Below are 22,247 nucleotides of genomic sequence, written 5' to 3' on the forward strand. Positions count from 1 at the left end.
AATGGCACCCCAGTGGTCGTGAGCAGAAAAGAAACGGCTGCTCCTGCTCGGGTTTCTGAGCAAGAGCTGCAGAGCCAGTGAGCAAGAAGGAGGGACACGTCGTCAGTCCACGCAGGTGGGGAGGAGGAGGCAGCGCGACAACACCCCAAAGTCCAAGCCTCGTCTTTAAATCACGCCTCACGAGGCGATTTCGCTCTCCCTAAAACGCTACTCCACTCTGCCAGTCGGCTCCCACGATGGAGAAGAGGCTTGCGGGTGCTATCCAGAAGCTTTGGGAAGACTGACACACAGATGAGAATGAGCAGGGATAGATTCTGATCCTCAGCCTGGAATGTCCTCCATGCCACGCTTGGCTAGCTCACACTCATCTTCCAAGATCAGGCTCAGCGATCACCTCCTCCCGGAAGCCTTCCTGACAGCCCACCGCCACACCTGGTTTGGGGGCATAGAGCCCAAAGCACCCTGCACCCACGCCATGATTGCCCCTATCCCAGTGCACGGTCACTCCCTGGCCACTTGTCGGAGAGGGTGTGGCCTCAGTGCTCTGCCTAGAGTTCCAGAGCACAGGGTAAGGGACACAGCAGTGACCAAAAGAGCAAAAACCCCTGCTCAACAAAAACCCCCTGTGCAGCAGACATTCCAGACAATGTAAAAACTGGACAGCTGGGTGAAGGAGCATGGTGAAGGAGCCTTGCAAAGCTAGGGGGATGGGGGGATGGTTCTAGAAGACCCAGATGCACCTGTGGATGATGCCGGGAGGTATCCGGGCATCGGGCTGTTGGGCCAAACAGTGCCCTTGGGGGCCCTCCACCCTCCAGAAGCGTAAGACCACTCAGAGGAGGTCTGTTTATTGGGTGCCCTGCCCCTAGTGTTGGCGCAGCGAACTGGCAGGAGACTAGGGGGTACTTAGCCTTTTTCATTTTGTTAAAATTTTTTTGTTGTAAAACATATTAGGGAACTTTCTCATCTTGAAGAGAATTTATCTTGTGGTTCCATATCCTCTCCCAGCTGTGACCTGTCCACATACTTCCCGCCCCGGGTGTCACCACGATCGGTATGCGGGGGGAGGGCAGCTTCTTCTCATCTACCACCATCTGGAATTTCCACCACGCCTTGCTCTCACCTCCCTTCCAGGCCCACACTCAGCCTCTGCCCAGGGTTTCCTACAGACTCCAAGGGAAGTGCCCCCCCCCCCGGCAGGGGACAATTTCGGGTCCAATGTGACCAAGGTCCTGGTGGGGATCACCCACACTGGCCACAGCTGGGGGCCATGAGATCTGTTTATCGCTCAGCTGTGGAGCGGGGTTGGGAATGAGAGGAAGAAGAGGCTGGTTTTGAAAAAAAAAAAAAAAAATACTGCTTTTGCAAGAGGAAAATGCTGTTGAAAGCAGCCGACCCCATTTCCTGGGGAAGCCAGGCTCAGCACTCTGGGAGACAGAAATGCACCTGTGTTTGCTCACGGCTCCCACACAAAGCCCTGGTTCTGAGGCCTCTGGAGCTGCGCGCCACTGGGAGACCCTCAGTCTCCCATCCCGGGCCCCACAGGTGACTGCCTTGAAGGGGCGCCTGAAGGAAGTTCCACCAATAAGCAGCACTTCTCACGCAGCTCAGGCCACTGGACGGAAGGGGTGGAGGTCACTTGCGGGCTGAGACCAGGCATGTCGGGGTGCACCACATCTGGTTCAACTCTTTTCCAGCTGTGTGACTCGGAGATTACCCTCCCTCAACTTCAGTTCCCTGACCAGTAAAAGCCAGACAGTGGCGGCGATTTATGAAGTCAGGAGGGTTAACTAGAAAACACTTGTACATTGCCTGTCACTTTGAAAGCGTGCCATTGGTGATAAGGAGGAGGAGATAAAGCAGCTGCCCTCCCCGTGGACTCACCTGCTCTGTGCCCCCAGCCTGCAGTCTCCTCCCTGCCCTCAGCCACCAAACTCTGTCTGGGTACCACCCCGAAGTGCAGCCCTGAGCTCCCAATATGACACCCCGTGTGTCTGAGAACTTTGCTGTGCTTTGGGAAAGGACTAACATTGTGGTGTGGGGTGCAGGAGGCCCATGACTTGGACAGCGGCTCTGTGGATCCTCACCAAAGAAGAAACCAATGGGGCAAAGGAGTGGGGAGGACAATGTGAGCACCACACAGCCATGTGCTCGCCTCCAGCGTACAACCCCACTGTTGTGTCTGGACTGAAGAGTCATGGTTCCCTGGCCAGGGCAGCCCTCCAGGAGCTCCTTAGTGAAGGACTTATTAAACTAAATTCAAAACACAGAGTTCCAGTCATTTCCACCAGATGAACAAAGGATGGAGCTGTCCCACTTGCTGGTGAAGATGTGCGAACAGACCTTGGTCTTTACGTTCACCCTCCAACATTATCACAGAGGACGACACCTGCACCTGCTCCTTGGCAGTGCCCCAAAGCTCCAACAAGGACAAAAAGCCAACAGCTACAAGTGATGTCCATAGTTAGAGACCCAGGGCCCAGCGCCTCCAGCCCATGCATCCCAGTGTGGTGAGGAGTGCTACCCCAGCTGGGCTAGGGTCCAGCCTCACTCAAATGAAGGGCAGGGGGCTGTCTTATGGCCTTAGTCCCAACCTTGCCTCACCCTATCGGACCTTCCTATTGCTCCAAGAGCCCCATCATTGGGTCCTTCTTCAGATCAGTCTAAAGAGACAGAAGCTGCTGATGGGGGACACCTGGGTGGCTTAGTTAAGCGTCTGCCTTCCGCTGAAGTCATGATCCTAGGGTCCTGGGATCGAGCTCCCTGCTCAGCGGGGAGTCTGCTTCTCCCTCTCCTTCTGCCCCTCCCTTTGCTTGTGGATGCTTCCTTGCTCTCGCTCAAGTAAATAAATAAAACCTTAAAAAAAAAAAAGAAGGGAAGCTGCCAATGGGCCTTTGGTGGATGCACTCTGCAGCAGAAATGGGCTCAGGGGTGCTGGGAGATCTCAGGAAATGTGCTTGGGGCCCCATGCTGGAAGGGCTCATTCCTTTCCCATTTTACCCTCCTCCAGCTGCAGCCTCGGAGGGTGCTGGGAGACAGGGAGGGGCTGGCAGAGAACCAGAACCCAGGTTCAACCTCTCTCAGACCTGGTCTACCCACCTCCAATCTGCATATCTAACCCTATCTAATGGCTGAAAGTCAGGGCTGCCAATAGGCCTGGCCAGGCCCCAAGTTGGGGGTGGGGGGACAGATGGACACGTCCTGACAGGGGGGACAGGGGAGAAGAAGGAGGGTGCTTGAGCCCAGGCTGAGTTCCATGGAGCTAGCCATGGGGAAGCACCTTTGTCTACCTTCTTTCTCTACGGGCCTCAAAGTCCTGCTGTCACAGAAAATCCTCTAATACTTTTCCATTACGTCTTTAACAAGTAAATATTTCCCCTAAAATGTGCAGAGAAAACAAGTGGCTTTTGAGAATGTGCTGTCGCCCACTCCCAGCTCAGAGACACCAGAATGTGACTTGAGTGACACGGATCTCCTTGTGCCTCTGTTTTCAAATCTGTAAAATGGGAATAGACAATAGCATCTAGTCGGCAGAACTGTGATGAAAATGAAATAAGATATAAAAGTAGACAATAAAAACTTAGAAAAAAGAGAATATTAACCTTAATATTGCTAATTTATGCTAATGATGATAACATAGTATTGATATACATCTGAAATACAGTAAATGCGTTAGAAATAGTCACTAGCATCATCATTATTGTCTATACCTTAAGATTCCAAAAGAGTATCTGTATTATTATATTCAGCTTGGTTCTGGAGTACAGAGGATCACCCCATAAGCACGGGTCAGAGGCTGAACCTTTAAAGTCAAGCAGCGTTCAGAGCCTTCATCTTAGTGGGAGAAGGAGTGGTCAAACGTGAGATGCTAAAACACGGGAAGTCAGGGCACTTGACTAGAGGATCACTCTGGACAGCAAGCATTTGGGAGTCTGGAAGGATTCACTTTAAAGAAGATCATGCAAAGCCGGGTCCCACCACTTCTGGGTCACGTGGTAATGGTGGGCAAGCGACTCAGTGTGGCTTTGCTCAAGGTGCTCACCTGTAGAGCAGGGATAATATGAAGAGGGTAAAAACACATGGGGCCAGGGGATTCCGTAAGATGAGGCATTTAAATCACCGAGAAGAGCCTGGGACAGAGTGGCTGCCTGATAGTTACCTATTCTCACTGCTACCACAATAATGAGAACTACCATTATTACAAGTTTTTGCTGCCCAATACATTTTGCTGAAGAACGTTAGAGCCAGAAGCGATGCTAACAGCACCCACGTCAAAGCCTCCCTTTACAACAGAGGACACGTGACCAGAGAAGGCAAGTAGCTCTTCGCAGGCCACCAAGTCGGGTATGGTCGCAAGCAGCCTCCTGACTCCCCGTGCCACACACTTTCCATTCCACCAGGACACTGCCGATTTCAGTCTGCAGGTACGGTGGGCTGAATCTTACAAAGTATCATTGAAAATGGGTCACTGTGAAATGACACCAGCAACCAGATGGAATCTGGGTGACTCGGATCAGCTGTGGCACAGAGTCTGAGCTGATGGCCCATCAGGAGAGCTGGTGTGGGAGGGGCAGCCTGTCTGGGGGCAGCGTGGTAGAGAGGTGACGGGAGCAGAGCCAGGAAGAGGCAGGCAGTCACCAAGACATGGGAGAGCATTCTGGATGGCGAACAGATCAGAAACATGTCTTTGCGGGGAACTCTGAGAACTGGGGCTGTCTGACCAGAGGACAGAAGAGAGGACTCAGCGGCTCACTTCAAAGATTTGAAAGACCTTCCCGTGGATGAGCAAATAAGTCTGCTGGACAAGTCAGGAGGCAAAGTAAGGAATATAGATTTGAGAGCAAGACTGACCAGGTCCAGTCCTAGCTCTGCCCCTGAGCGACTGTGGGCCAGTGACTTCACTGGCTTGCCCATCTGTAAACTAGGTGTAAGAACAGAACCCACCTCCAAGGATGGTGAGGGGATGGGTGCAGCAAATACATGGCAACCGCTGAGCACGATCTCCCATGCGTTAGGTTCAAAGAATGGTGGCTACTAGTATTAGGATGGAGGACAGTGCCGGGAAGGCTAGAGCTCAGTGTGAGAACAGACCAAATGTCCAGTGTGCTACCTGCCAACAGCATATGCTTGGTGAGGGTGCTGCAGAGAGATCCATACACCCCTCGGCACGATGCTGATTCTCTGAGAGACCAAGGCAGTCCTTGAAAAGGTTACTTTAGAGATATGTTCAAAGAGCTCATTACCAAGAGTCACACTTAAACGTGTGGGCAAAGCTTCTCAACCTCTGTACTATTGGTACTTGGGGCTGGTTTCTTGTCAGGGGCCGGGGGGGCCTGTCCTGTGAATTACAGATGTCCAGGATCTCCCCTGGGGCCCTCCCGTGAGATACCACTAACATTTCCCCATTTCAAGTGGTGACAACCAAAGGTCACCATCTCTTGAGAGCCCAGAGGAGACAAACACATGCCCTAAATAACAATATTAGCAGCTAACTCTACAAGCACATCTGTGGACTAGACCCTCTTCTGAGTGTTTCACCCTCTTTAACTCTGACATCTTCGCAACACCACTCTGAAGCAGGGGTTCTTACCGTCCTCATTTTACGGATGAGGAAACGAAGCCTCAAAGAGGTTAAATAAATGAGCAGAAGAGGCAAGTGTGAGGAAAACGGGACTGGGGCGCCTGGCTCGCTCCGTTGGCAGAGCAAGTGACTCCTGATCTAGGGGTTCTGAGTTGGAGCCCTACATCGCCTATAGAGATTACTTAGAAACAAAATATTAAAAAAAAATTTTTAAAAGACTCCTAGGGTCTCTAGCCCCTTAATGGGAGAACATGGAATCTTCCTAAGTCTCCTAACAAAAAAAGCGGCACACACAGGAACAGGATCGTACAAGATATTGATGGCAAGTACTAAGCATGCAATGGTATGTGCATTGGCACCCCTGCAGCCACCACAGCAGGGGTGCCAGCCGCCTAGGGATCTCGCAGCAAAACCTGACAGGACTTCCTGTTGGGGAGGCAGTAGCTCCCCTCACTTGGGCTGGATCGAGGACTGATACCTGTCACCAGGGACAGTGAAAGGTACCACTCTCGCTGCCATACTTCAACTGAAACAAAGGGTATCTTATCGACTGTCACTTGTTACCTTGGCAAAAGTAAGTTTCTGTTCATTCCCATAGCAGGGTGGGTACCCAGACAAGGCCCCGCAAGATGTCACAGCAGGCGGGGATGACGTCACAGTGGGCAGGATGACGCCCTACGTCTCCTGAGGAAAGCTTCCCACCAAGGGGAACTGAAGTGCACGCAAGCCCTAGCCTAATGCTTAGGCGCTATTCTGGGCAAACACTGCTAAATTAAGGCCACGAGTAAGAAAATGTTCTTGTCAGCATTACTTGAGAGGAAAAAATTAGAAATGGCTCCAATTATACTAATAAAGTATCAGTAACGTAAATTATGATTCATCCACTTAATGGAACATTGCACGGCCAAAATGAGAGGTTCTGAAACTATGTATTATTATGGAAAGAACCCTTAGATACAATTAACAAAAAAGCAGGATACAGAACCGTATGTACAGCAGCAGGGTCAAAGCTAACTGAGTGATCCCAGGAACGTGAAAAGCACCTGAAACAAAACCCATCCACACGTGAAGACACCGGGGTTTCAGGAAGCGAATGCCCGACATTCTCTGCTTCCCTGGATCAGGCATCTGCAAATACGACCTGCATTAACGATCTGCTCCCTCGCCCTTCTCCCTGCGAGCACTTTCCTTTTGGATGTTTACTTGCCTCAGAACACAATCCAGGCCGTCCACTCTTGGCTGACCTCACCAGAGAAGCCTCTGTTGACAAAGGTGCCTTTTCTATTGGTCGCACGACAGAGGAAACAAGATAACCCACCTGCAGCCCAATAAGATGGCCTGGCCGTGGTGGGGAGACAGCAGCGCCGTCTCATCCCACCGCCCATCCATCCAGGCCTTGGGCTCATGTGCGGCCCACACCTCTCCCGGGCACACCCTCCCACTCCTCTGGGATCACTCCAGGGGAGCCATTGTTCAGAGGACCTGGTGTGCGCATGTGATCCCAGATAACTGACCTCGACCCCTTCCAGCTATGGAACCCCAAACAAGTCCCTCACACCTGGCAGGCTGGAATCCAGCGACTTTTCCCATCATAACGTGCCTAATTCAAAGACGGAAGCACAGATGAGAGCTACAATTGGGGTGAGCATAGCATAAGGTATAGAATTGTCCAGAATGACTACTGTACACCAAAAACCAATGGAATGCTGTGGCAACTATACAATCAAAAAAAAAAAAAAAAAAAAAAAGGCACAACCACAAAGAGCACCAGGGGCAATCTTCTGTTCCTTGTAGGGCTGATTCCGATTGGTAGGCTCTGCTCCTTATCAAAAGAGGCCAATAAATTCCATTAGGGACAGTTTCATCTCCATGAACTCCAAGTATGATCAGTGTTTCAGTCTCGAGACTGACAGCTCCCGTCCTCACAACCAGACACCTGCTGGGAGCTCAGGGGATCACCCACAGAAGCTGTATGCTGGAATGTTCCTGGAAGAGAGGGGAGCTGGGGCCTCCTGACAGGGACGGAAGGACATTTTTTTTTTTACAGAATACCCTTCTGTTTCTTTTGAATTTTATACTGGATACAGTCATTACCTATTTAAAAAAAAAAAAAAGAGCTATGCAAATGTAAGAAAAGTCTGTCTGCAAACATACGCATTTATCTAAGTTAGACCTCCGGGATGGGAAACAGGGAACTTCCCATTGCTCTGGGAATTCGGTGGGGGGTGGGGGGGAATGCGTGCTCATGTATTATCGGGGCGTGGGGAGATGTTTCCAAAGAAAAAAAGTAATCAAAAGGAAAAAAACTGTCCCATCTACTTAAAAGAATTAGGAAGAGAATCAAATAAGATACCACACAGAGAAAGGGTTCTGAAAAACTTTAAAGTGCCTTATCCATGTAGAATATTCCAGGGAAAGTCATAATCGGGGGCAGGGACAGGAGGATAAGCCAGCAATGACACACACATCCACCCCAATAGCTGGTAAACTGCTAATCGTGGGGTGAGAGGAAAGGCAGCACTCCCTAGCCAAGAGGCTCCAGAAAACCCCAGTCTAGTTTCTCAGCCTCTTAAAGGTGGTATGTGGCTGCTCATTCTCAGTGCATCCCCTCTATCCCGGGAGCAGAGCAACCAGGGACGTGGTCTAGGCTCCCAGAGTCAACACCAGTTCTGCAGCCCCCCCTCCCCGCGGGTGCTCCACCACAGCTGCCAGTTGGTGCAGTGGGTGGGCATCGGGCCCGGGACCCTCAAGGGGGCTGGGCCAGCACGTGCACAGGGTCGAGTTCTCTGCAGCATCCGCGGGCACTGCCAGGGTGCCTTCTCTCTCCCGCCGGCCACCCTGCAGACCCTCTGGTCCCCACCTGTGGCCAGGCCAGCCAGGGTGTGGGCACTGGGTGGTGTGTGTAGGCCAAGAGCTGCCCAGAAGTGATCTCAGATACCCACTGCTCTCATAACATAAACAGGAGTATCTGGTTCACTTATCAAGGGCACGCTGCCAGCCTTTCAAAGCAAGCTGTCAGCTGGCTTGCTCGGAGATGAAAAGCAGAGTCCTCAAGAACATCTCCACCCAGATCTGTGTACTTTCCCCCAAGCTGGGAGCGGTTGCTGACAAAGTTGAGAACCACCGGGCAGCTTCCTCTGTTTGGAAAGGGTACCTCTCGCACAGCTTGCCCCCCAGGCCACATGAATGCTGGCATCCTAGAGACTCAGGGTGCAGGTGGCTGGGGCGCCCCAGGGAGCTGGACTGCAGAACCGGGCAGAGCTGGGGCTGCGGTCCTAGTCTACACCTTTCATCAGTTCTCTCTGGGCAGGATTCTTGGTCTCAGCCTCAGGATGCCTACCTATAAAATGGGGATAATAAGACACAGCAGGATGCCTGGGTGGCTCAGTAGGTCAACCGTCTGCCTTCAGCTCAGGTCATGATCCCAGAGTCCTGGGATGAGTCCCGCATCTCAGGCTCCCTGCTCAGCGGGGAGTCTGCTTCTTCCTTGGCCTGCTCTGCCTGCCATCGCCCCTGCCACCCCCACCCCCACAACTTATGTTCTCTTTCTGACAAAAAACAAACAAACAAAACCACAAGACCTACACGGCATGGCATCAGAAAGGACCAAATTAGATCTTATGTACTTAATCAAAGATGGCCTGGCGCTATGTCGACAGCAGACTCAAAAAATCTCAATCCAGGGGCGCCAGGGTGGCTCAGTGGGTTAAAGCCTCTGCCTTCAGCTCAGGTTGTGATCCCAGGGTTGTAAGATCAAACCCCACATCGGGTTCTCTGCTCAGTGGGGAGCCTGCTTCCTCCTCTCTCTCTGCCTGCCTCTCTGCCTACTTGTGATTTCCGTCCGTCAATTCAGTAAATAAAATCTTAAGAAAAAAAAATCTCAATCCAGCCCGCCTCCATTCCTCACTGGCTGCGGGACCTGAATTAACCTGTCTAGGCTTCCATTGCTTCATCTGACAAATGGGAACACATACTATTCCTACTTTGCAGGTTGCTGTCAAAATGAGGCCAAAGGAAGCAAACACAACAGAGCAGGAACCCATACACATCTGGGGTCATCCTGCTTTCACTTCCCAACCCCTTCTGTTTAATCAAGGTTAATCATTCACAGAGCTCTACAGGCTGGAAAGAAAGCCGTCCTGTGGTGGTTTTTCCTGTGGTTGTTTTTTCCCCCCCGAGGAAACCTGGAAACCAGCCTGCCAGCCAGGGGAGCAAGGGCCTGCCCATTCCCTCGTTTATGTCCACCTGCAGCCCAGGTTGGGAGACAAAGGAGCAGGGGCCTGACTGGCTCAACCCGGCAGGCCCTCCGACCTGATGAACACACCCAGGTTGGGGAGAGCTCGCACTGCCTCCCTGAAAAGGCCCTCAGAAAGCAGAGGGGAGCCTGGACAGCTCAGCACCTTCCCTCCTGTGTAGGTGGAACTTGCCAGCTTCTGAGAGAATGGGAAATGGTTTTAAAAGACTGGTGGCCCTGTGATCCCTGTGAGGAAGCCAAGGCCATCCCCTGAGCTCCTGGCCCACGAAGGTCCGCGACCTCCACCATCTCCACGTCCACAGCCTGAGACCAAAGAGTGGCGGTGCAGCCGTCCGCCACCGTCAGCCAAAGATCCCCATCCCGGTGGCCTTTGTGATCCTGATCCACCAGGCCTCAGTTGTCACATCAAGAAGACAAAGACAAATATGAGCATCTACTCCTCACGGTGGTTGGGCGGGAGGGTTGCGCGAGCGAATCCAAAGGGCTTAGCCCATGACCAGACGCAGACTGAGGGCTCGCTGGATGTTCAAAACCGAAAAGCTATCTACAGAGACACAAAGTGAGTCCTCGGTGCTTAGGACTGGGAGCAGAGGAGAAAGCGGGGTGAAGCGAAGGGGCACAGGCTTTCTTTCTGAGGTGATGAAAATGTCTTCAGGGGAGCCTGGGTGGCTCAGTCATTAAGCATCTTCCTTCAGCTTGGGTCATTATTCCTGGGTCCTGGGATCGAGTCCCACCTGGGGCTCCCTGCTCAGGTGGGAGCCTGCTTCTCCCTCTCTCTCTCTCTACCTGCCACTCTCCCTGCTTGTGCTCTCCTCCCTCCAACTCTATCAAATAAATAAATAAAATCTGACAGGAAAAAAAACTATTCTCAAGCTGATGGTGAGGAGGGTTGCACAGCTGTGAGTACGCTAACTGCCTTCCAACCCTACCCTTGACATGGGTGAACTGTATGTAAATTGTATCTCAAAAAAGCTGTTATAAAAAAAAAGACAAAAGTAGACTAAACTGTTCCAGGACCCCACTAAGCCTTTTACTGAGGTGCTGTTGTTGTTTACCCGTTAGTCCCACTGGCAAGAAACCAGCCACAAAGGCATGCCCTGGACCCTCCCCTTGTCCAGGCATCCAGGCGCGAGGGTATGGACTGAACCAGGCGCGAGGGTATGGACTGAACCAGCCAGCTACTGACTGTGGCCCGAGAGCAAGCTAGCAGGAGGTTTCCAAGGGGACAGGGACGGGTCTCATCTTTGGTGGGGCCAGGCCTGAACCATGAGGTACAGGAGGTACCACTGGCCTTCTTGATGTCTCCCCAAGGAACAGCTAGCTACTCTACGGGGCAGCTCAGAGCCCACAGCATCTGCTCCTGGCCACCCCTGCCGCAGAGCAACACTTCGCTCTGGAGACCAGTGTGACGACAGCCTGATCCCCACCGTGGACCCAGAGCGGGCCTCGCCTGGGACGCCTCCCCCACATCTGGAGTCCAGTCCTGGCCCGCAGGTCCGCTGGCATACAGGGCTCAGGAGGCTGGAGCTCACAGGAGTAGCCCACACATTCCTTCTCCAAAGAAGGAAAAGCCACCCAAAAGTGAGGTCATTTGGTTTTTCTGGCACTGACGCTCACAGCTATGGGCCACTCGGTTCCACAGAAAGCTTCCCCGGATGACAAGGATTTGGCCCAGCCTCATATTCATAAAATATGGGGCTCTGTGGTCTGGCTGACTTGCCCATAGCTGGAATTCCCTGTGTTGCTGAGGTGTGACCCTTGACTTTGCCTCTCGGAGCCTCCATCTAGGAGACCACACTCCGCAGAAACAGGCCTCCAAGAGGACGTGCACTGTGTGCGAAACGGTCAGTGGGCACCACGCGGGAGTGTGGGAGGTCCCCTCGGTGCGCGTGTGTCCCTGAATCTGGGTCAGCACACTGTGGCGGGCCCCTTGGCCCAACACCTCCGGCCCTGGCCTCCTTGACCCAGCCAAGGACACATGACCGATGGGCCCTCGGCACCAACGCCAACGCCGCGATGCTCCCACCGCACTCTGGAGGGGACTGCCACCCAGTCCATGTGACCTCTCACCAAATACAGGTAGAAATGTGGCCTCCCAGGGGAAAGCTCCAAGCTCCGGGGAACCCAGAGATGCCCCAAGCAGAAAGCAGAGGTGGCGGTGCCAACTCAGAGTCTAGGGCAGTGTGGGAGCAGCACAAGCGGGTTGGGGGGTAGGGCGCAAACTTCCTGAGCAACAACAGACTCAGTGCCACTCCCCCAGGGAACGGGGCTTTCTGCAGAAGATCTCTGTCAATCTCCTTTGGGACAGCAATTACCCCATGCCTAACAGGAAGTTTCTGGTTCCTGGAGCCCTGAATGGAGAAAGGGAACAAGAGGCAGGGCACAGAGTACCTCCTGAGTCACACAATTGTCCCTTTACACCTAAGAGACTGGTCAACAATTAGGATGTTGTTGGGGTCCAGGGAAACAGGGACTCGTACGCCCTGCTGGAGAGCAACCCAGCACTAGGTCGGGAACGACAGTGGGCACACCTGCTCGGCCCCCCAGCAATGCTCTGGGCTGGAAGTCGCCCTCCCAGAGACCTCCTCCCACGGTGACCACTGGGTCCAAGGGAGAAAATTCATCTTCCCATCAGCTGTGTTGGAAGGGGTGCAGTTGGGAACAATTCGCAGGTCCACTGTAAGGAAGACAGTGGGTAGAGTGGCCGGACACGGACCTGCAGTGACAGTGGGCTGTGAGCTGAGGGCCTAGTTAGGTCAGTTCTCCTCACCGGAGGTCCCGGAAAATAAAGTTTCTTCTCTCAAAACCCAAACACAGATCGGCACATTATAAAGCAACACAGAAACCCCCAAATCCCCCAGTAAGGCCCCAGAGACAACCTGTGAGCCAAGGAAGAGCACAGCCAGGCCCAGGCTGATGCCACCACTGCCCGCACCAGACAGGAGTACGGGGGTACGGCACATTGGCAGCCAGCATGGCGGGCCTGCTGGCCACGTGGCCGGCCCAGCTCAAGGGACAGGGCAGCAAACGGATCAGCAGCAGGAAGCAGGAGGCTGAAGAACAGGAATGTGTCTGCAGAAACGTCCACATTTTAGGCGGGGCAGGTGGGGAGGGGGAGAAGTGTAGTTGCAGGTGGGTCTGGCCAGGACCCTCCAACTCTGCTGGGACCAGGCAGGACATGGGGCATCTATCTGTCTGTGGGGGCGTGTGATTGCAGCCTCCCCCAAAGCAGGAAGAGCCACAGGCACTCTGTCCCCCAACGCTGGGCTTAGCCTCAGAAACTGTGCAGAGAGCAGGAGCAGCCAGAGGGCAACATAGCCTCCCCCTAGTCCAAAGAAAAACAGAGTGTCAAGCCCCCCAACAAAAGGGGCACTAAAGGCAATGGGGACCTCTGGCCTCCAGGAGGGGGTCAGAGAGGGAATGAGATCAGAGAGGTTGGCTATCCTTACCACTTTGTGAGGCACCCAACACTTCAGCAAACCTGCTCAACAATCCTGTGCTAGAGGAGGAAACCAAGGGTCAGAGGTGCTCACAACCTTCCCAGACACCCAGCTAGTGAGAGGCAGAACTGAAATCTGAACCAGGGTCCATAGGACACCAAAGCCTCAGCCCCAGGAAGCCTTCTATTTTCACGTAGGCTGGGAAATAAAGGAGGAATCAGCCAGCACCACCTGCCCCAACCACCCAGCTTCACCCACCATCCTGCATCAGTCCTGCACCTGTCTAGAGCCACACGGGCACCTGTGCAGCTCAGGCCATCCCTGGGCCTGGATCAAGGAGGGTAGCTAAAGGTCAGCCTAGGACACAGGGCTAAGAGTCACCTCCAGTGCTCAGATCCAGCCATGAGAGAAGGTGCTGGACCTGGTGGCTCCCTGGGGATGCAGAATGGGCCAGGCAGGTTTTTCTTCAAGTCTCAACTTTAGGGAGGTAGAGAGAGGGTTTGAACTCTGGTCTCTTTTGGCTTTCTGAACAAAGCCCATTGACAGAGATCAGGAATAATTAAAGGGGCAGCCAAGTCAGGGGTGTGTATGCCAGAGTGTGGGCAACTGGCTTGTTTGGGCTTGGACTGGCCTGATGTCAGCAGCCTCCCCCACAGCGGTCCACTGCAGATGCCCTGACTCGCCCAGGCTCCAGGATCCCCTGCCTGGGAGCTGGGAGCTGGGAGCCAGATTCACATGGGCCCTGGGGTCACACGCTGGGCTCCTAAATCAAGGAGCCTTCAGTCTGCTGGGGATGACCAATGTTAATCACTCATATAAATGACTGTATATTCGCAAGCTGAGATTAAATGCATATGGGGAAAGTTCCAGAAGATCTGGGGCTAAAAAAGGGCCCTAACCTGGTCATGTGTGTGCAGGAGTGTGCATTCACACCCATATGAACTGCTGCCTTGAGGAAGTCAGTGGATATTCTTCTTTTTAAGATTTACTTATTTATTTTAGAGAGCCAGAGAGTGCAAGTGGGAGGGGCAGAGCAAGAGGGAGAGACTCTCAAGAAGACTCGGCCCTGAGCGTGGAACCCAGCACGGGGTTGGACCTCAACACCCTGAGACCATGACCTGAGCCTGAGATCATGACCTGAGCCAAAACCAAGAGTGGGTCATTTAACGGGCATTTTTAATGAATTTTAATGAATTTTTAAAGCTGGGATTTTAATTAGATGAAAAGACTGTGAACGTGAAAGGGAACCAGGTAATTTATCATCCAAACCGGGGCACTTCAAAATAAAAGGAGATGCTGTTAATAATTACATCGGGGATATCAACTGATGAACAGATAAAGAAAGTGTAATATATATATATATATATATATATATATATATATATACACACACACACACACACACATACACACACACACACACATATATACACAATGAAATATTACTCAGCCATCAAAAAGAAATCTTGCCACTTGCAGTGACACGGGTAGTACTGAAGAGTATTACACTAAGCGATATAAGCCAGAGAAACACAATTATCGTATGATCTCACTTATATGTGGAACTGAAGTAACAGGACAGAGGAGCGTAGAGGAAGGGAGGGAAAAACAAAACAAGACAAAATTAAAGAGGGTGACAAACCGTAAGAGACTCTTAATCACAGGAAACAAACTTCGGGCTGCTGGAGGGGTGGGGCTGAGGGAATGGGGTAACGGATAATGGGCATTAAGGAGGGCACACGATGTCGTAATGAGCACTGGTATGGTATGTAACTGATGAATCACTGATCTCTGCCTCTGCAACTAATAAGACACTGTATGTTAACTAATTAAATTTAAATTAAAAAAATAATAATTACATCAGGGTAACAGGTGCAAACCAAGCCACAGGGTCACCCTATGCAGATGTGTGGGGCTGGGCGTGGTCAGGCGGCGATTCCCCATGCAGACGGGGCGAAGGATCCCAGTGCTCAGGCACAAGGACCCACTTGCTCAAACCACTAGAGATGGTGCAGGAGGAAGGTAGGGGGCAGAGGCTGAGGTCAGCCAGCCACCAGGACTTGAGGTTTTGCGGGAGGTTAGGATGGTTTCTCCTAAGAACAACAGAAGCGCCTGAAGAAGTCTGACTTCAGCGGAGGGTCGAGGGGTGAGGATGAGGTGGGTGCTGGAATCAGGTACTGGCTGACCCACAATTACACCTGCATCTTGGAAAGAGACTCCTAATTTTGGTGCGAAGCACAGATCAGACGTGGACAGGAACGTCAGCAGAGAACGGCCAGGGGACCACACAAAGGCCCGGGCAAGAGAGAAAAGTGGCTTAGACCAGGGTGACGGTGGTGGAGACAGGTAAGTGGGTGGGCGCAAGTACACCTGGGGGTCAGGGAGGGATCAGAGGTCACCATCAGATTTCCTACCTGAGCCAAGAAATGAAGGAATGAATGGATGAAGGTGCCATCCACCGAAACCCAGCTTTCCACCAATTCCCCTGCCTACCCAGACACCTCCAGCAGCTCACCATGACTACCAAGGAGGGTCTCGGCAGCTCTCAGACTGACAATCCAGTGTGAAAGTCAAGAGAGAAAGGATCTGAGAGACCAGGATACCCTCCCAAGCCCACTGTCAAGTACTCGGTCAGCATCGGCACCATTAATCCTCCCAATCTCCCTTATGAGGTACATACTATCATCAATCCCATTTTACAGATGAGACAGCACACACAGAGCTCACAAAGTCACTCAAGGTCACCTCAAACAGCACATGGGGGAGCCAGAATTCAGGCTGCAGAGCCTATGCTTCTAACCACAGGCTCCGTCAGCCTGGACCTCCTCTCTCCTGACTCTCCCAAGCGCCCAGCAGCAGGTGATGTGCACAAGCCCAGCATGAGGCTTGTCCCCCCTCACTGCCCACTGGCCCATGTCCCACCAACCCAGGCAGATCACCCTCCAGGTGTGGAGCCCGCACAGGAACACCTGAAGCTCCCCAGGGAAGCTATCCTAGGGAAAGGCAATCCTACTGCACAGAAGGGACAGACAAGCTGAGCCTTAGAGCAAAGAGCCTAATGGAGCAAGTTCAGTGAGTGCCACCCTCCTCTCCGAGACTTTCCACCAAAATCCGGAGACAAGCAGGCTGAAATCATTAAGAGCTTCTTGTAGGGAAACTGAAATGGGGGGGGGGGGCACACAAAGAACCTAAAAAGGTTTTCCTTCCATGGACCAAGCCAACCTTGGGAATAAGGAAGGAGGGAGGCAGCAGACTCCTGCCCCTGGAAGGGCCATTCCTCACTTCCCACACTCTCTGCCCTCCACCGTCTGAGCTGGGGGGTTCGCCCTGCCTGTACTTGTAGAGGGCTTCCCAGACCTAATCATAACAGGGGGGAAGGACGGGAGAAGTAGACACTAGCTACCCACAGGACTTCCAGGATTCCACCAGCGGCCCTGTTCACCCGGCCCCTCCTGCCTCCCTACCCTCCTTCCATCTGTGGATCCTCAGTGGCCCTGGAACAAAGCCCACAGCTCCCCATGCTCGGCTGGGGCCCGACTTTCAGAAGGCACACCTGGGGAAGCTCCACCTGCCCCACAGCCCTGCCACCCACTCACTGTAGCTGGTCTGCAAGGGCCTCCCTCAAGGGGCGGCAGCAGCAGGTCACCGCTGTTCCCCCCCGCTGCTACCACCGCAGCAGCAGGTCACCGCTGTTCCCCCCCCCCCCCGCTACCACCACAGCCACGAAACTCACCTCCTTCCTGTCACCCCACCTCTCTCCATCCCCCACCTTTTCCATGCTTCAGTAGAACGCTGGCAGGCACAATGGGCACACACGGCACTGCGAGGTCCGAGTTCTAATTCCGCTTCCACGGCAAGGGAACACAGGGCCTGAGTCTGTCCCAGCAGCCTCACGGTCTCCTCACTAAGGAAGTCTTTGAGAGGTGGCGCCTGGGTGGCTCAGTGGGTTAAAGCCTCTGCCTTCGGCTCAGGTCATGATCTCAGAGTCCTGGGATCGAGCCCCACATCCTCATCGGGCTCTCTGCTCAGCAGGGAGCCTGCTTCCTCCTCTCTCTGCCTGCCTCTCTGCCTGCTTGTGATCTCTCTCTGTCAAATAAATAAATAAAATCTTAAAAAAAAAAAAAGTCTTTGAGGTTATGGGGGGCCATACCTGCCTCACAGCTGTCTCCGTGGGCTCTTGTGAAATCAAACGATAACAGCCGCTGGGACAGGAATCCGAGAGTAGCAAATGCGAAGAGTTTCCAAAACCGGCCTCATTATAAAACATGCTGAAGATGCAGATCCCACCCCAAGAACCGCCGTTCTGGTTCAGGAGTTCTGGGGTGGGACCCACGAATCAGCATTTTAACAAGTAACAAGTACTTCCAGTGAATCCTGTCATCGAGCAAGCCGGGGTAACTCTAGGCTCTAGAAACGCAGAGGAAGTCTGCACCACCTCCCCCGTGCAGAGAAGGAAAAGAAGGGTTTGCTGAAAGCGCTCCCTGGGTCTGTGCACACATAGCAAGTGTGCAGGGAGCCCACGCTTAGGGAGCCCATCAGGTCCTGGACACCCACTAGGGTGGCCGATGTCCCTCCTCTCAGTTAATCCTGGCAGTGACCCTGCAGGACAGACTGCAGGACACAGGAAGAAGATGGCAGAGCTTCCCTTCACCCCGGAACTGCCCACACAAAGCTGGGCTCCTCTCAGCACACTGCAGCCTTTGAAAGACGGACTTTCCCGCAGGGTAGGACAAAAAGAAGACAGCAGCAAGCAGGACTACCCCTGCTTCCTCCCCCGTGCCTGGATGGGATCCAAGCATCCTATCCTGCAGGAGAAAGGGGCATCCACTCCCTGGAGAGGGAGACTGCTAGAGTCCCCAAATACAAGGAGGACAGGAGTCCTGGAGCCTGCAATCTAGGAAGGTAGGGGGGACCCACCTAAGAAACAGTCATACGGTGACCCAGCTTAGAGAGAGTAAGAGGGTCTGGCAGGAGAGGGTGCCAGGATCTAAGAACACGTGGCACTGGAATGAAGCCCAAGGTACCCCGGCACTTTTCTTCCTCCAAAACACGTAATCCCTGCTAAGCGAGATGCAGCTGCCCCCATGACAGTGATGGGGGGTGGGGGGAGAGATCCACCCCTCCTCTGCTCATCCAGACTCTCCCAGGGGGCTCAGGGCAACAGAGGAAAGCACCAGGCAGTCCCCAGACCTCGCCTTCCTGCACTGGGTCCTGACCCAGGCCTGCTGGCTGGTGGCTCCTCTCCCACTTAAGAGGACACAGCAATGCCCACAGCTTACTTTCAGTGACACCTGCTTACCAAGCAAGCACTATGTACCGGTCATCACGTGGACTCTTCACCACTACCTTGTAAGTCAGATTTTGACCCCCATTTCAGAAGTGGAAAAACTGAGGCTCCAGAGGGTTAAGCACCCCAGCTGGCAAAGACCAAGCCCTCAACCGAAACCCAGGAGTTCCCTAGCACCCAGTTCCACAGTTCCTTCCCCTGCTGCCTCTGCCTCCCTTGCTGAGCCTCAGGGAGCCAACATGGGGCAGAAAGATCACTACACACATTGCCAAGTGGGGCACCCAAGAAGGAATGATGCACAGATCCCTGTAGGGAGCCAGGGTCCTGGCTAGTGGTGGAGGTCTACACCAGCCAGCAGGCAGAAACCGGTTTACTCCACACGCGGCTCTGGGATGGAGCCATATTTGAGGGCCCAGCTTGAACCACTGGTCCGCCACAGGGGCAGCAGATGTGGAGAGGAGTTCCTGCTCTGTTATCAAGAAACAGACAGGGGCTCCTGGGTGGCTCAGTCGTTAAGTGTCTGCCTTCGGCGCTGCTCATGATCCCAGGGTCCTGGGATCGAGCCCCACATCAGGCTCTCTGCTCAGTGGGAAGCCTGCTTCTTTCTACCTCTGCCACTCCTCCTGCTTGTGTTCCCTTTCTGTGTTTCTCTCTGTCAAATAAATAAATAAAATCTTTTTTAAAAAAATAAACAAAGAGAACTGCTCTCCAAAGGAAGCTAGGAAATTTTATATTAGTCTCTGTAACGGGCCAAAAATATATCTCACAATTACCCTCCAGGAGAGCCTCTGGCACAGAATCAGCTCAGGACAAGGGGTCGGGGAGAGTGGGGCCCGCAGGTTCTGGGTTCCCACTCCTCCCCAGAGTGGCCAGGACGCTGCAGTCCCCCTCCCAGGATCTGTAGCAGGAGCAAGGCTGGGACCAGGGCCAAAAAGGCCCTTCTTCAGCAGAAGATGCCAGAGCTTCTCATTAGCTCAGCGGCCCCAGACTTCTCCAGTCTTCTGTGCTACAACCAGCAGTAGCCACAGTACCCCCGTGGTGACCCAGCTGGCCAGTCTTCCCACCTCTGCGGGCAGCTACTGGGGCAAGGCCAATGGACCAGGGACCTGGCCCTGAGGAATGAGGAAAAAGGGCAGGTGTCCAGAGCCCTCCGCTAACCTACCAACCCTGCCGTGGGGGCTCAAAGTGGCCAAAAAGCATAAACAGTCAATACAAAAAAATAATAATAATAAAAATACAAAAAAACAAAATAAACAGCCAATCCATAAAATGTAGCAACTGCACTTCCGGGTAGATACAGAAAAGAACTGAAAGCAAGGACTCAAACAAATATTTGTATATTTGTGAATATACAAATATATTTGTGAACCCGTGTTCACAGCAGCATCACACACCACAGCCAAAGGGTGGAAGCGATCCGAGTGTCCGCCGAAAGATGAATGGGTCAGCGGCATGTGGTATACGCAGGCCAGGGAGTACCGGTCAGCCAGGAAGAGGAAGGCCGTGCTGACAGAGGCCACCACACAGATGAACCCAGAGGACAGGAGGCGAAGCGCATAAGCCAGATCCGAAAGGACAAAGGGTGCACGACTGCCCTTCAACCCGGTACCTAAAGCAGTCAAATTAACAGGGAAGATGGAAGGGTGGCTGTCCTGGACCGGGAGGAGCGGGCCATGGGGAGTTCGTGTTTAACGGGGACAGTTTCAGTTTTGCCAGATGACAAGTGTTCTGGAGCCTGGATGGCGGTCTAGTCACACGACACATTCACAGTAAGTGAATGCACTTACTGTCATTGAACAGCACACTTAAAATGGTAAAATGGGGGGCACCAATTGGTGGGCCAATTGGTTAAGCATCTGCCTTTGGCTCAGGTCATGATCTCAGGGTCCTGGGATGGAGCCTTGTGTCGGGCTCCTTCCTCAGTGGGGAGCTTGCTTCTCCCTCTACCCCTCCCCCTACTCACGATCTCTCTCTCTCTCTCTAACTAAATAAAATCTTTTTAAAAAATAATAAGTGATAATCTTATGTATACTTTACCATAAACTTTCTCTCTATATGTAAATAAAAATACAGAGAGATGAAGATTAAACACAAAACCTTATGTGTGGCACAGAAAAAATAACCGTATTACCTGCGGGGAATTTTTTTTTTTTTTTTTTACCATGAGCAAGTTATACTCTCGTAATAAAACAGACATAAAGACTTAACAACTCGACACTATTCAAATCATGACCAAGGAGCTGCCCACTCCACACAATGGGGCAATGCCATCGCCCAACTGTCCCCTTGCCACCAGCGCCAGCCTGCCCAAGAAACACACCCCACCCTGAAGGCAGGAAAAGTGGACTTTCGGGTGGGGGCCAGCGATCATGCCCAGGGCCTCCCACCCTTTATGAAAACAGCAGCAGAGCTGTGCCCCCAGGGCCAGAGCCCAAGGACTACTAGGGTGCCCCTCCCTGGGCTCAGACTCCAAGATGACTCCAGCTCTGGGAGGAAATGAGCCAGTCTGCCCCAGTTCCCCTTCTAGGAAGCCACGAGGGAATGACTTAGCCCAGTCCCTGCACAGGAGGGCTCTGGGGAAACCACCGCCCATCCTCCACCTCCACTTCAGGGACACAGGAAAAGGGAGACGGAGAAACCGTTCATCTGATGGAGGAAGACACAGGGTGGAGAAGGCGCAAAGGACAGGCGGGCCTTTCCTCTCTCCACCCTCCATTCCCTCCGCGAGCACACAGCACGGCTGCAGCTCCTTTTGGCTCTGAAACCAAGGGCTTCCGTACCCGCTGGCTGATATTCCAGAACTGGGAAAGGGCTGGAGAAGACAAGACATGGCCTTGGAACAAGGAGAGCCTCGAGACAGGGACCCATGCCCGGTACCCCCCTGCCCCCCACCCCCACCCCAGGAAGCAATGCTTCTAACAGGAGCACTAAAACCCCCACCCTCAGACCACGCCACTCATTCACTTCATGTTTTCTAAGCTCTCGCCCTGTGCCAGGGGCCGTGCCGGAGCTGGGAAACCAGTGAGCTGCCCAGCCTCGAGGCACTCACAGCCTCCCGGATGTCTCCACCCCACCCCCTGTCCCCATGCCAGCCCTCAGAGCAAGCAGGACCTGCAAAAGTAATACAAACAGCAGGCAGAAGGAGAAGCCATACGGGGCCCCGAAAAGAGCACCAAGTCAGCTGAGAGTCAGGAAAGTGGTTTGAATCCCACGTCTGCCGCTGATTTTCTGTGTGATTCTGTGTGACCTTGGACTAGCTTCTTCAGCCCTCTGGGCCTCAGTTTCCTGATCTGTCAAAAGGGATCTGAGACTGGTATCTGCAGGGCCCTCCAGTTGACAGCCTGGAACGCTCCTGGAATGCCAGGATCCCAGCAGCACCGCTGACCCCTGACCATCCGGGACCTGCAAACTCCAGACAGGCCGAGCTGACAGCAGGCCAACTCCGGGGAGTTCTGGGGCACCAGGGACAGAGCTCAGCCCCGCGATCCCAGCTGCTGGAGGCCGTCTGAAGGCGAACATCTGCTGGAACTTCAGGGATAAAATGGACGTCAGAGAGTTCCCAAAGTCGGAACCTTTCAGCTCAGGATGGGGTCACAGGACCAGGAGGAAGCTTTGTGCATTCTCAGTGCCCCAGTGCCTAGTAGGGGAAAGGGGCGCCCCTCCCGCCCCAGCTCTGCCGGATCT

General features: G+C 53.2%; 1 protein-coding gene across 4 annotated transcripts in view; it reads right to left on the bottom strand.

Annotated features, from left to right (window-relative positions):
• ACTN1 (actinin alpha 1) overlaps window positions 1-22,247 on the bottom strand; it is a 96,237-nt gene that overhangs the window by 45,242 nt on the left and 28,748 nt on the right. Inside the window, exon 1 of one of the 4 annotated variants that reach the window (XM_045070907.1) lies at window positions 17,010-17,069. The exons of the other annotated variants lie outside the window; for them this stretch is intronic. Coding sequence (XP_044926842.1) covers window positions 17,010-17,054 — 45 coding nt within the window. The 5' untranslated portion in view covers window positions 17,055-17,069. Of the gene's footprint in view, window positions 1-17,009; window positions 17,070-22,247 lie in introns of those variants that run through there. 4 annotated transcript variants of the gene reach the window in all.

The sequence above is a fragment of the Mustela putorius genome, unplaced genomic scaffold (genome assembly GCF_011764305.1).
Source record: "Mustela putorius furo isolate JIRA1106 unplaced genomic scaffold, ASM1176430v1.1 tig00000129_pilon_pilon_pilon, whole genome shotgun sequence".
NCBI classification, from domain to species: Eukaryota; Metazoa; Chordata; class Mammalia; order Carnivora; family Mustelidae; genus Mustela; species Mustela putorius.